General features: G+C 35.8%; 3 protein-coding genes across 6 annotated transcripts; 2 read left to right on the top strand and 1 right to left on the bottom strand.

Annotated features, from left to right (window-relative positions):
- The first annotated feature begins 304 nt into the window (after positions 1-304).
- Positions 305-5,877, top strand: LOC124176261 (histone-lysine N-methyltransferase, H3 lysine-79 specific). Of its 3 annotated transcripts, XM_046557298.1 has the most exons (11): positions 309-545; positions 672-750; positions 1,419-1,662; positions 2,589-2,787; positions 2,991-3,241; positions 3,385-3,674; positions 3,800-4,579; positions 4,704-4,811; positions 5,127-5,228; positions 5,351-5,660; positions 5,738-5,877. In XM_046557298.1, the coding sequence occupies exons 1-11, from the start codon at positions 488-490 to the stop codon at positions 5,807-5,809; spliced, it is 2,493 nt and encodes an 830-aa protein (XP_046413254.1). In that variant the 5' UTR covers positions 309-487; the 3' UTR covers positions 5,810-5,877. The 3 variants fall into 3 exon arrangements, 2 of the variants coding, with proteins under 2 accessions (XP_046413255.1, XP_046413254.1); XR_006869339.1 differs by lacking the exon at positions 5,738-5,877 and having other exon boundaries at positions 307-545; positions 5,117-5,228; positions 5,351-5,491; XM_046557299.1 differs by lacking the exons at positions 5,351-5,660; positions 5,738-5,877 and having other exon boundaries at positions 305-545; positions 5,013-5,145.
- Positions 5,830-13,712, bottom strand: LOC124176264 (axoneme-associated protein mst101(2)-like). 2 transcript variants are annotated; one of them, XR_006869340.1, is made up of 6 exons: positions 13,102-13,712; positions 12,113-12,392; positions 11,721-12,007; positions 11,059-11,344; positions 10,785-10,938; positions 5,830-6,099 (listed from the first exon to the last, which is right to left on the bottom strand). XR_006869340.1 is itself a non-coding variant. In XM_046557306.1 (5 exons), exons 1-5 carry the CDS (start codon positions 13,288-13,290, stop codon positions 10,877-10,879), a joined length of 1,104 nt encoding a protein of 367 aa, XP_046413262.1. In that variant the 5' UTR covers positions 13,291-13,712; the 3' UTR covers positions 7,320-10,876. The 2 variants fall into 2 exon arrangements, 1 of the variants encoding a protein (XP_046413262.1); XM_046557306.1 differs by lacking the exon at positions 5,830-6,099 and having other exon boundaries at positions 7,320-10,938.
- Positions 5,889-7,551, top strand: LOC124176267. The gene is made up of 3 exons (XM_046557313.1): positions 5,889-6,107; positions 6,288-6,509; positions 6,649-7,551. The coding sequence occupies exons 1-3, from the start codon at positions 5,889-5,891 to the stop codon at positions 7,063-7,065; spliced, it is 858 nt and encodes a 285-aa protein (XP_046413269.1). The 3' UTR covers positions 7,066-7,551.
- Positions 13,713-13,845: the final 133 nt, after the last annotated feature.

The following is a 13,845-nucleotide window of genomic DNA, read 5'->3' as shown; positions in this document are numbered from 1 at the left end:
CAATATTAACACGACCCGCGATGAACCTGCGGCAGTCTTTCCTCGGCCACCACCTGCAACTAGCATACTCATTCCGAATACCGTTATCGACTAATACGTGTACTTTCCTAATACAAATCTGATCTTGAAAATACAAACATAAGGCATTAGTTAACAACGAATTGTTGCTATTGAAATTTCTTATTCCTAAAAATAAATTCTGAAACTGTTGTTTGATTGTGTAGGTATTACATGAGCGCGCCAGTGTTACTTGCTGTGGGCAAATATCCATAAAGTTAGTTTCATTCGCATACATACTTACGTATCTTAGTTTATTTTTATGATTTATCGTAGTTTATCATTATCATCAATTAATACTATTTGTCGTTTAAGTATATTTTTATATTTATTGCTATTATTTCGATAGTCAATTACAACAGTGTTCCAATTTACTTTTCCCGCCGTTCCTTTTCTTTGATACTTTTAAAGGGTTTATAATTTAAATGAAATGAATGGCCGGATGTCTTTGGTGGAACAGAAAAGGCTTCAATGGGCAAAAGAAAGAGGTACGTTGACCCATCAGCAAATTGTATGAGTACAAGGAGAGTACGAGTACGTAGAGCAATATAATGCGATACGTTTTCTTGGATAATACATGTCATTATTTCAAATTCATTTATCAAACATCGTAGAAGAAATGGCAAGACTATCGTGCGCATCGTGGGGAACGACCGTCAAACCAGTGGTGAATGTAATTCACGATGCTGTGAGGTGAGTTTATTTGCATTATATGTGCCGTTGTGTAAGTAAACACGAAAACTCAGTCATGGAAAGTGAAAAATATCGATTTAGGTCATCAATAGAACGTTAAGCTACGGCGCGTGCTATTGTATGTACTTAAGTGGGTAAATCATATGCATAAATGTATGTGTTATATATTTTTATTGGGCGGATCTTTCGCAACAATCTTAGAATAGGCCCAACATAAATTTTCCGCGCGCGCTACCGTTACAAATCGCGGTTCCTTTGACTGTGCACATTACATTATTACAACTTCTTTTATTTTGGGTTATGCAGCAATTTCTTTGAGTAATTTTATTTATATTATACTAAACCATATTGAAATATAACAATTTCTTGGCCGGATGCCGTAAGAGCATAGCTTTAACCTACGTAATATTTATAAAATACGATCAACGACTAGACAGACACAAAGGGGCTTGAATCGCGTACTCATTGTCAAACTAATATATATCGACTAAACGATATGTGAATTCTAAATGATGTTTACTGCAGTGTTCTAAACTGTTTCCAAACGAAGCAAACCGTTGTGATCACCTCTTTTCTGCAAGGTGAATTATTTGCTCTTGATGAAAGGATAAAAAATTCATGTTTTAGGCCTTGTAACTGCAGTTAAGACAAAAAATTTTACGCGTTAGGTCAAGAATGTCGACACTTGCGGGGGTTCCAGAACTGAGACGCGGTTGTGGATCAGGTATTGATAGCACAAAGAGTGTCGGTAGGGTTGCGGGGGAGACGCACCTTCTTCGGGCTAGTCTGATCAGTTTGCAGGATACTACGGATGTTAATGACCGTGGGCCAAATGGTCCTATCCTCAGACAGAGAAGCCCCAGTCTTCCGCCAATTTATACGAGAGAATCCGGTGGCTCGCTGCAGCATACGGTGAGTGCAACCTTTGACCGCTGATAAGCAGATTAAGACTTTTGCAAACTGAAGTTGTTGCTTTTTTTTTATGCAAGCAAAGTTTATCAAATCATCCTAAATTTCCAGCTACGGAATGTACGTTTTACTCGAAAATACGTGTACTGATTTACAGCTGTGGTGGATATAATTTTTACGCCTATCTACGAATTTGATTCGATGATTAAGTAAGGATATTCGGTTACTTTCGCAGTTCTGGCATAGAATTTTTAGTAAAATATCGTCATTTTTAATAAATAAGTTTAGAGTGGCTCGCATTTGCGTGATCAATTTTCTTATAAGTATATAATTTGTTGCATAATATCTTAGAATTTCTGGTTTATTGACATAACAAATGTTATTTTTTTCACAAGACTCACCTATTGAAGTAAGGTGAGTGCACATATATACGACAGATTCCGTCTACAAGTTCAATTCATAGCAAAATTCGAGATCGACATTCGAGTACGAACTTGACAGTTTTAAAGCACTTGTTATTCTAGAAAACCAGTAAAATTTTGAAATATTTTACCAACAAATTTTATCCAATTCAATATATGATATAAGAAAAAGGATCGCGTCAATGCGAGCCAATCTACACATATATATATATTAAAGACTACCGTTACGAAATCTAAGTTCAAAATCTATGAATTGGTCCAAATCCTATACTTTTGCATAGAAATCTCCGTAAAAATTTGTAGAAATTCATAGAATTATTTTCACCAGTGTTAGGGCATGGATCAGAGATGACTGACTGCATGTACGAGCTAAGTAATGGTGAAGCAACGATGAGAATGACGAATGTGTTTGTGACCAGCTTAAAGTATAATAATATTAGGGTCATTCCTATTACACTCATGACATTAAAATTCAGTCACGCGAGTTTCTAATTTTGCGAACCTCAGTCCAAGCAGGTTGAAGTGGATCAAGTAGGGTTGCGCTATCAAGGCCCAGATCATACTCAGTTGAACCACCACAACAGCTACCCATTCCACAACCATATTCGAAGGAAGCGATACGGTGATTCGCCTCGCGAAGAACTTGGGGGTGAAACATCGGGATACGCGAGCGACTCCGCGGAGGTGCCGCTTCCAGCGGTTGCAGGTGAGTAAATACATAAATATGCAAACGTACTGTAGTGGTGGCATACTAAAGCATTGAAGCTCTAAGCTGATAATTTTTTACGAAACTTAATTTGCTCCATGACTCATTTTAGTATACTCAATGTACCTTGATTTACATGTAATTAGAAATTAAGTGGTATACTAATGACGATATGATAATAAAATATTTATTATTATGTCAAGATTTACTTCCCAATTGCAAACCACCCGGAAGTGCGATGTCGGAAAACAATCTGCAAAATCCAACGAATTACAACTGCTATGTAACGCCTGAGAGCTCTCTCCCACCCTCGAGGAGATTGTCTGCAGTGCGAGGCTGTACCGAGCTGAGACCACGATGGGGCAGCCTATGGGGACAAGAATTGATAAGGGGAGATCCACCGCCACCCTCATGGCTTGAAAGAGGTCTTTCGCGAATAGACCATACCAGCCAGGTATCTATGATTATTAGCCAATGAGTTTGGCATAAAGCAAGTATGATTATATATTTTTCCCATGCATAGAAACGTGTGTAATAACTGATGAAACCTGTAACCATGCTTTGATAATCAATTTTTCATGACTAATTATCACACAGGTGCTGGTAATAAATCATGAAAGTGCAAGTAGCCCTGATAGCTCCACAACTAGTTCAGCCGGACCAGATTCTAACAAAACCTATCTTCGAGGACAAAATGTCCCCTTGGATGATGGTGTGTTACAAGAGCGTGAAGTTAAGAGACAGAAGGCCTTAGAATTGCAAAATGCCATCAAGCACCAGCTTGAAGAACGAGATCGACAAAGAAAGGAGGAAAAACAGCAGAGGTTGATGGAGGAACAAGCCGAAGAAGAAAGAATCAAACGAGAGAGAGACAAAGAGAAACAAAGGTATGTTTCATGGCATTTTGTTGCTTTATTTTGTGATTCTACAGCACGAGTGGTTCCTTTCCGCATATTATTTGTATCAGTATTGAAAATACCGACTTCCTTTTTCTTCCTTGATATGGCTACAGATTTGAAGAAGAACAGAGGAAATTTAAGGAGAAAGAAGACACCGAGCACAAAAAAGCAGAGGCTATGCGTCAGGTGCTTGAGGCAGCCGAACGCTTGGCTAAAGAAGAGAAGAAGTACCGTAGAAAACACAACAATATGTTGAATCTTGGAAAGGATGAAAATAATATAAATGTAGATGCCGCTGAACCTGCAATGCAATCAGAAATATGCCCAAACCAGATCTCTGAGAAAAAATTTGACCATTCACCTGTCACAGAGAATACACAATCAGTAAATGATGGATACTATCTTAAACGAGAGAATAAAGAACTTAGTCATTCTTCGGAGTATATTTCTGGCAAGGAAAGTAGCTTGTATAACAATATCCAAGAACCGAAAGTAAATACAATACAACTTCCAGTTAGCTCAGAAATTGCCATTGTACTAAGTGGCCGGCTACAAGATCCAGAAATTTTGAATGCTTCGAATTTACAAGTTAATCTAGTCGTTACACCAACCCCTACCAAGTCTGAAAGTGTGCCGAATTTGTTTAGCGTCAGTAACACTCCTCTTTCAAACGTCATCAGCCCTGCTACCATATCACATGCAAGTCAGCATCGATATGCTAAAACAACGGATACAAGACTGCTGACACCCAGCAAATATAGGACAACTATCGCCAGAGAATTTGGCACCCAAACGGATTTAGAAGACATGCATAATAATGCTTGTCCATATAAGGAAATGTCAATGAAGGAACGCAAAGAATCATTGAATACTAACCGGAGAGAGATTGAAAAGTTTGTATAGACATTCATTTAAGTCTTGCTGATAAAGGAAACATGTTACATAATATAAAATGTCATTAAGTATTGGCAAAACATATAATTTTTTCAAGCTCAACGCTTTTTTGACTTTTAACAGATCTACTAATACTGTTCTTACTGAAGAGCTATCTATGAAGACTTTGTCTAGATCCAAAGCTCAATCACGCTCATCTCTTGAAGCCAGACCACGTTGGAATGCTAATCGGTGAGTTGCTATACACCTGAAAAAGTTTAAAGACTTCACATATTTGTCTATCAGCCTCTACTCAGATAGAAAAATGTGGTTAAAGCTCAATTTTAATTGGACACTATTAATAATATGCCAGCAATAAATCAAAAGTGCTAATATTGTCTCCACTTTAGTGTATCGTCATGCTCAAACTGCTATATTTGTTTGCATTCATAGTAGAAATTCATCTACAGCTTCAGTATACTTTCATTTCACTATCTGGGTATGCACTTGTCCAGTATACCTATGGAGCAGGTTTTAGAAATATCATTAATTCAAAGATTCTATCAGACCGGGTACTCGTTATCGGACTCAGAGTGAAAAAGATCCACACTACCAAAGACGCTTGAGATTGAGAAGACGCCAACTTGATTCAAGTGATGATGGCTCTAGGTAAATTTTCATTGTATTTTACATGAAATTAATTGAATTTACTGTTGTACGATCACGTATTTATTATTAGTTTGGTTCAATTTGGTATCGAATATACGTTGGTTTATGTCTGCATTCAATAGATCTCCATCCCTTGAGCGGAGAAAACCAACCAACTTAAAATCAAAAAATCGTAACACAATGAGGCGAACTATCAAACTGGATAGTTATGATGCGGATCTGTCTATGGATAGTCTTAATTCCATAGTACCTTTAAAAGTAGATAAGAATGGAAAAATCCATATTGAGAATAATAAAAATAATAAAAAAAACAAGCCGCAATCGAATGAAATAATTAATGATGAAAGAAGTTTGTCGATTAAAGAAGGAAACGAAAAGTTGAATACTTGGTATAACAGGGAAATTTTGTTGCAGCTAACAACATTGCGAAATGTGGGTAAAATGTTGTCAAGATTATTCAAATCAGAACGTAATTTGTAATCAACTACATATTCTCTAATATTTTACAGGGTCTCGCAATGAAACAAAAGGAGTGGGACCCACAGAGGTGTCTCGTGTCTCCGAGTGCGGAGTTTGAGTAACCATCCACCAATAAAACAAATTCTAAACCATTATGTTTATTTCCATTACAGTAGTAAAATTTTTGTTTAAGGAAGCAAAATGAAAGGAAAAGAACATTTTCATAACAGCAAATGTGTCTTTTCTTATATTACAGAGTATAGCCTAGTTGTAATGGCTTTCCAGCTTGACGATCTTCTTAGAGATGATAAGAAAGATGCCAATCTGATACCAGATTTGAGCAAAGCAACCTGCAATTCGCAAGAGGAGTTTAGAAGACTGCTTGAGCGTTGTCCAGAGTATAAAATCAGATCTGAAAAGGTCTAGTGTTAATTCTTTGATACTAAAGTTCATCATTAGAACCTATCCAAAAGATTTACATTAATCCCCCTGTTCTTATTAACAAGATTTGAACAAATTGCAGTCAGTACTCCCTGAAATCCCTCTAATGGACCAGTAGTGGTGGTTATACATTTATCATGATGTAGTGTGTTTTAATAGGTAAAGAAAGAAGATTCAAAAGTACGTGACAAAGATTTCACTTGGCGTGCAACAAAGCGTGAGCTCAGAGCAATAGAAAAAGAATATGGTTACGGAGACCCTGTGCCACCAGACATGAGAGGTCTCAATCTTGCTGAATTACAACAAGTATCTATAGATTGGAGGATGCTAACACCAATTCGTCCTAAGTTACGTCAGGATGAGGAAATGTTTTCCAGGCTGGTAGGTGAATTCAAATCTGTCACATGCAGTTGACTAGGTAAATTCTATAAATAGTTATCGAAAAATGTATTCAATAGTACGACTCTTGAACGTCCATTAGTATTTATTAATAACAACTCACAGATGACTTGTTTTAAAGGTTGATATGGGGAAGTTGGAGATAAAAACAGCTGCGAAGGAACGACACAATTTCACAAGTCCAATTAGGCGTAGCAAAAATAGAGCTGGAATAATCGAGAGCAGCGTAAAAATGTGTGGAGATTGCGGTGAAGAGTTTTGTTATGGAGAATCCTGTGGTGACATACTGTATGATTCTTGCATACGAGTTACAGTAGCACCTCAGCAATCAAAAATACAAGTATCAGCTGATACTGCAGCTATTATTGCTAAAATGGACAAACCAAAAAAAAAATCGAAAAAGGCTAAACTTGTGCGTTCTAAGTCGAAAAAAAAGAATAAAAGTGGTAGAAAGAATGACAGTAAAGATATAACAACTGAGAATTCACCCAAAGAAGGAAAGAAGTTCAAACGGAAATGTAAGAAGAAGACAAACTAGTGTAGTAAAATAATAAATCAGTTACAAGCCAATGACGGAGCAAAAAATTCACACATTGTACACAGTGGTGTGAAATAAATATATTTCATTAGTATGCTCTGCATATAAATCCAAATTGCGCTGATTCTTTTCAGCTTATTATCTGGAAAACAAAAAAAAAAAAAAAAATTAATCTACCATAGTCGAGGATGAGAATATGAAAACCAATTTAAAAATTGTAGAGTTGTTGAATGAATATAATGCCATTACACAAATGCTGGAAAAATATAGATTTATTCCATTTCTTTGAATTCACAAGATTTTCACAATCCAAAACTTGATTTCATTTTGACCCTGACACTATTTAGTGCCTATTATTTATTCTTCTATATTTTTTCCCCAATTAAAGATATAAATATACCCATTGTGTATCAGTACCCATTCATTCAGATTATATCTGGTATAGGTGCATATTCAAAAAAACCCAAACAATTAGAGTTTTTCAGGGAAAACTAATTTACATCTGAATTTCTCTTACAATAACTAAGCATCGTATGCTACGCCAATAATTTTACATTACAGGGAATTTGAAATATATGTATTATCATTGAAAAGTTCTCATATTCACTCACATATCTTGCAGTTACTGGTTTGCAAGTATAAAGTGATACAGGAGCCTTCCTATTTTTGGACAGACCGGTTAACAAAACGTTATTAACATCATCTACGTTTGAGTATCGGTGTCGAACATAACGAGTATATGGCCGTATAACTACAACTGGTGATTGCAACGATACAAAATGTTATTAGCATCGTTCTTTGCTTCTTACTATCCACTTTACCTTGTGGACTCTTATATCAGATATTATTAACGATACATATTTGTATTATAAGCAGGACATAAATAGCACTACATTTAACACACATACAAATAGTTGTTGCTATGCTTGCTAGTTGGAATGGAAGACTATGGACAGCAGCTTGACAGACATAGTTGGTCGTATTTAGGAGTAATACATATTAAAATATTACTGTAGCCTTTCCTTTCTTAAAGTGACCAAAAATTGACTGGTCAGGTCTGATTCCTTGATTTCAGTTATATAATAATTACAAAAGATCAGGGTATTTTTCACAGAAATAAAATAGACACATTTTCGAGGGTTATCGATCTATCTCAACAAAACTTAATTCATGTGGGTACCAAATTGAATTTTCATTCTATCAAGGCATTGCGGAACAGATTCCGATTACCAATGCATTTCCAGAGCTGCATTTCCATAACTAATATAATGCCACATTTATACAAATATTATTCATAAATTACATCTAGAAACAAACACTACACATATTCAGTTGAAATAGCATATCATAGACTCAGTAGTCAATTATGTTGTGGCGTTCAGTGTTTGTAACAACTAAAGGCCACAAGATAAACCAAAAAGACGACGAATATATTTAATATTTGATAATCTCAACATATAAAAAAAATCTGCAATCAGCTCGTGAATATTCGTAAGAATATATATTTTTTTTCAAAGCAGTGGATATCAAAAAAGTGAAAGTATTTAGATTAAGCATGTAAGTTTTATCGTGATTCGAACATCTAAAAGATTACACATTTCTCCTGATAAATAAGTTCATTTTTGCTGTGAATGTACGTAATTTTGTCACAAGTATTATATTATTGTATGTACAAATTTAATATTCAAAATATGATATCTATAATATATTAGTAATAATAATAAAAGTAGTAATAATAATAATAACAACAGTGATAACAATATACAAATCTCAACTGTGCCGTAGGCCCATCTTTATAAAATCATTACAATGTACCGTAAAACAGAATCTATATGCATTATACGCAATTTTGTGGACTAGCATTTACAAAAATATCAGGAATGCTGGCTATAGCCGTTTCAAAAAGCTGCAATTCGTAGTTGTGTAACAATTTTAATAGAATCATAATTTTGCTCTGAAATAATGAACGAGATGGAATTGAATGTTTTAATTTTTTGGCACATAAACAAGAATAGCTGTTGGAATCAACTTGGCAAATTTAGTTTGAATGTAAATACTGTATAAACATTGAACACCGACAGTCACATATAATATGTATTATGTACATAGTGTCATTTAAAGCTACAGCTTCAACGTTTCAACATTTTCTTTTTCATGTATCAAGTTCGAATTATCAAATATATCTGAGGCAAAAATTAAAAAAATTACAATTAACACATTTGCTACACCAGGAATCATTATACACTCTATGATACATTGACAAACAGTATAGAATCTAGCGCAGCAAATGTGTTGAACGTATTTTTTCATTAAAAGTAATATTTTTTGAATTAAATATTTTTGGAGGATGTTCAAGTAACGAGCTTCAGGTATCAAGTACAGTTATCACATTGTTGCACTGTCTTCACATTTATCATTTTTTAAAATATATCACCATTTCATTACACGCATACGGAATCGTTTGCTTTATCATAAAATAATTCTAGCTTACACACTTCCGTGCGAATTTTTTGAATTACATACATCATTATGCTTTTGCAGGTATTTCAGGATCAGCTTCTACGATTTTTCCTTATATTCTTTTTTTTATTTTTTGTCTTTTTCTTACTATGTATGACAAAATATAAGTTGCAGCACTCTACATAAAGCAAGAAAAGGAGGTAAGACACCGTGCAAAGTAGTTATTGCCAAAGCCAGCCTACACGTGTACACATCTCAATTATGTAACGTCACACTCACGCATACACACAAGAATACGCATGCACACAAACACACGTGTCTTTATTTATGTATAAAGTTCATATATTATTTTATGTATACAGCTTGTTAACAGCCAAATATTTAAACTAAATATCCATTACACAAAAAAATAAATGGGCGATAATGTAACGTTTGGTAATTAAATACGTGAATTAACTATGTGATTTATTTTGCCGACAATCACGAGATACAACAGGTAGTTGCCAGCTGATCTTGATTTTACAGTCGGACACTCTGTTCAGAAACAGCTCAAATCTTGAAATTACCTCAGTTTTATATATCCAAAATGCGATCAGCATTTCACAATTTCATCCCATTTCAGATTGACAGTTTCTACACGCCCAATATGTTGAATTCTGGAAATATTTGGCTGAGAACAAAGCTACGTAAGTCTTGTTCCACGATGAGATCTAAGCTCAACAACAATCAAGGCAAGTTGGACACTCCGCTCATTTTTAAACAAGGACGACTGATTCTAACTGCCTATCGACAGACAGTTCGAGGTTTTTTTTTTTGCAATAATAAATAATTGCATTTAATGTTAAACTTTGCAGGTAACCAATGCAAACGAGACTCTTGCAAGCTTTTAAATGTAATAAAACCTACCAATTTCTCTATATACTCCAAAGTTATGTACTTCACGTAAATGTTTGTTACCATAAACAAATGAATTGTACAGTCAAAGCATTCCATGCTGAGTGAGAGCTTTGTTAACTTGATACTACTGAAACAATTACCTCAAACTCACCATAATTAGATATTGAAAATGATGCTTTATGATGTGCTATTGATGGATAAGAAAGTATATTTAAAAAAATGTTGATTTCCAACTTGATGGTGATGCAGTGAGTCCTACAATGGGACATATTGACGCCACAGAAATGAGTCAAACCAATGTTCTTTGTACAGTGGAGCGGAGGATTTAGGCAGGCGATTCACGATTAGATGAATTGACACACCTGCTCAGTCCAACCTAATAACACGGCTGTGCAACAGCTCTCATTGTTAATTTTGCTATAGAGAATGCTGTTATACTTTGGCCCTGTTCTTCTCAGTTGTCCTTACGAGTCTTCTTCTTGCTTTTCTTTTGTGGCTTGGCCTCAGTCCACACATCTATACAAAAAATTGTACCAATACATTAACCTATTAGTAAATACTTCAGGCAGTAGGAAGAGCCGTACTGATTTAATGTAATACAGAAAAGTTTGTATTAATTTTAATTTCAGTCCTTACCTCCCAACTCGTCAAAAACCACTTTGTTGTTTTCTTCAATTTTTTCAACCTTCTTTTCCTCTGCTGTTTCAGTTTTTGTCTTCTTTTCTTCTTCTAATTTTTCTATAATTTTTTCTGGTTTTTCAGAAGAGGATACATCAGCTGATAGTGCGTTTTCATTCCCAATAACCTTTTTTACCTTTTTGGGCTTACTACTACTCTTTTTTTCTTCAGGCTTCTCAGATTTCTCTATCTTTTCTGATTTCTGTACTTTTTCGAGTTTCTCGGGCTTCTTCGGCTTCTCAATCTATATCACCAGCAATATATCAACAAGTTTGCATGCACATTAATTATCTATATATAATCATGTGGAAATGTCTTGGATTAATCAGATTGAAATTACACCATTGGATAACAAGAAACTCCCTACATTGAATCTGATTGATATTGCTGACTTGCAAAGCGATTGTTCTGAAGAATGTTTAATCTGCGTCAATAATGTGAGGATAGCAATAATGTTATCTCTGTTTTAACCTTTGGATCCTGACATAATGCCCTTATTTCTTATTGATTATTATTTGCATACTATGTATAAACGACTTTTCAAATGCTGATAATGATAGAAATAACGAGTTATTCCACTTTCCTTTAAGCAGCCGTTAAATTATCTCACTAATTCTCACCTTTTCTAACTCATCGGCTTTCTCTTTGTTTTCGTGAGTCTCAATCGCTGGTTCAACATCAGTAACTGGTATAAGAACAACTTCTTGCTTATCTTTTTCTTTTAGTTCTTTATTTTCTGTATCCTTGGCCACTTTATCTTTAATTTCCGGCTGTTCCTTTTCCTTTTTAGTTACGTTGGTAATCAGCTCTGCAGCCTTTTTTCCTTCCTTTTTAACTTTCTTGGATGGGGTATCTTCATCTTTTTTCTTGTTCTTTTTGTCCTTTCTCGAAACCGGTTCCCAATTTCCTGTAATTCCCAAAAATAAAAAGCTTTTCCCCTTATTCCTACCGTCAGTTTATGCATATTCTACCTGATTATCATATTGTTTTAACGTAAATGATAGATACGTACCATCATCAAAGTCAACTGGCTTTTCCTGAGAAAGATTCTTTAAATTTTTTCGATTCTTTACCAACTCTCCCTTGTTTTCTTTTCCAGCTTTTAAAGTGCTGACAGCCTTTTCTTTCCTAGCAACAACTGGCTTGTTGTCTTCATGTTTGCGTTCCTTGAGTTCCCTGCCTACCTCTTCACTTTTTGAAGCATTTTTTTTAACAGCCTCTGCTTTGACAGCTACTACTTTCTTAGCAGGACTTGATTTTTCTGTAGTCAACTGTACATTGATAGTACGACTCTGCAATGTAACGTCAATGAATCTGAGTATGTGCCCATGTGTATAAATTGAAAATTGATAGATTTTTTGAACCAAAGTTAGCAATGATTTCCATTCACTGTAAGTACCTATCTTAAGTAACGTCCAATGAGAAATACATTAAATGAATAATGAGCATATGTTGGTCGGGCTGGAAAGATGTGGCCAGCTTTTACAGCCTTTACGGTAATATGAAACATGAATCGTTGATAAATGAAAGAAATCGTAAGTGTATTACTTAGCGATCATCTCATATTTCTCTTTTTAATGGCATGCATTGAACAGAGAAAGCATGTCATCACGGAAAGAGTCAACAAGAGTCAAACGAATCCACCTTATGTATGCATCATGAGTTTTTATTTAGCAGGATAAATTTAGGCGAATATTCGATGATTCTATTACGTGTATAAAAGGGCGTAAATTTGAAAATAGAAAGGTAAAAGTACAGGGCTCAACGTCACAGGTGACTATTGGCAGAAACCTGCAAACGCGTGTGTGACGCCACGGCGTGTATGTACGCATGTGATGCATACATACATACTTACGCAGAGAGTGCCATGTTGTCAAAACGTGTAACCATATGGTAGGGAGGCCAGCTTAAGGACGCTCCTTCAGATTCGGACTAGCTGACGATTGTATGACTTTAATCCGGAGCACAGCAGAAGAAAATGTTTTAAATAATTTATCATACCTTTTCTTTGATCTTGTTGCGCTTTTTGCCAGCTGGCTTCCGGTCCACGTCGGAACCCGACGTGAGCTGGGCAAACGGTGGCTGCTCCGCATTTTTAAAACCGAATACAAACACTAGAATGGCGCACGCCAACACAATGCCGATAGGTATCGCGTACTGGGAATGTTGCAACAACGCATCCACGTCCATTGTCGATGCTAGAGGTTAATACTAGTCTTTTCGCGTTAAATTTACGTTTGTGATTTTTCAAAAATCCCTTTTGGTGATTCTGTGTTTTTTTTTTTTTAATCGCGTTTTCTCACAATACTTCCCCGATGATGGAGTGTCGAGTGAGGTACCGAAATCTAGCCAAATATTCACCGATTCGAACCAGTTGGCCCAGGTTGGTGATTGACACTCGCGTCTGGCACTCACTCGCTACAGCGCTCGTCAGCGCTGCAGTACCAAACCAACGGGAAAGTAGGCAGGGAAGGGAAAGGGATTTATTCCACGTGTATGCATGTATATTACACCTACAAGGCGAAACACACAGCGAGGGCGAACAAGAAAACCGCGCAGGGTATGTAACATGCCGTGCGTGGCGGTGTTGAATTTTGAAGTCGTGTTCTTCCGGATGTAGAAATCTACACCCCACCTACGCCAAATCTCACTATTTACAGGAACTAATTTCCAAGATGGCGACATTACCGTTACACCGCCAGATTTTTGAATGTGTGCATACATTGATGTATCACACCACACGAA

This window comes from Neodiprion fabricii, chromosome 2, assembly GCF_021155785.1.
Source record: "Neodiprion fabricii isolate iyNeoFabr1 chromosome 2, iyNeoFabr1.1, whole genome shotgun sequence".
In the NCBI taxonomy this organism is placed as follows: Eukaryota; Metazoa; Arthropoda; class Insecta; order Hymenoptera; family Diprionidae; genus Neodiprion; species Neodiprion fabricii.
The sequence above is the reverse complement of the archived record's forward strand: the minus strand, read 5'-3'. Positions and strand labels throughout refer to the sequence as shown.

Coding starts and splice junctions, on each gene's coding strand:
- LOC124176261 (XM_046557298.1), top strand. CDS start 488: ATGAATGGCCGGATGTCTTTGGTGGAACAGAAAAGGCTTCAATGGGCA. Junction 1,663..2,588: donor GTGGCTCGCTGCAGCATACG/GTGAGTGCAACC, acceptor TGCGAACCTCAG/TCCAAGCAGGTTGAAGTGGA. Junction 3,242..3,384: donor GAATAGACCATACCAGCCAG/GTATCTATGATT, acceptor ATTATCACACAG/GTGCTGGTAATAAATCATGA.
- LOC124176267 (XM_046557313.1), top strand. CDS start 5,889: ATGAAAGGAAAAGAACATTTTCATAACAGCAAATGTGTCTTTTCTTAT. Junction 6,108..6,287: donor ATAAAATCAGATCTGAAAAG/GTCTAGTGTTAA, acceptor GTGTTTTAATAG/GTAAAGAAAGAAGATTCAAA. Junction 6,510..6,648: donor AGGAAATGTTTTCCAGGCTG/GTAGGTGAATTC, acceptor CTTGTTTTAAAG/GTTGATATGGGGAAGTTGGA.
- LOC124176264 (XM_046557306.1), bottom strand. CDS start 13,290: ATGGACGTGGATGCGTTGTTGCAACATTCCCAGTACGCGATACCTATC. Junction 12,393..13,101: donor GCAACAAGATCAAAGAAAAG/GTATGATAAATT, acceptor GTTACATTGCAG/AGTCGTACTATCAATGTACA. Junction 11,345..11,720: donor AAGCCGATGAGTTAGAAAAG/GTGAGAATTAGT, acceptor CTGGTGATATAG/ATTGAGAAGCCGAAGAAGCC.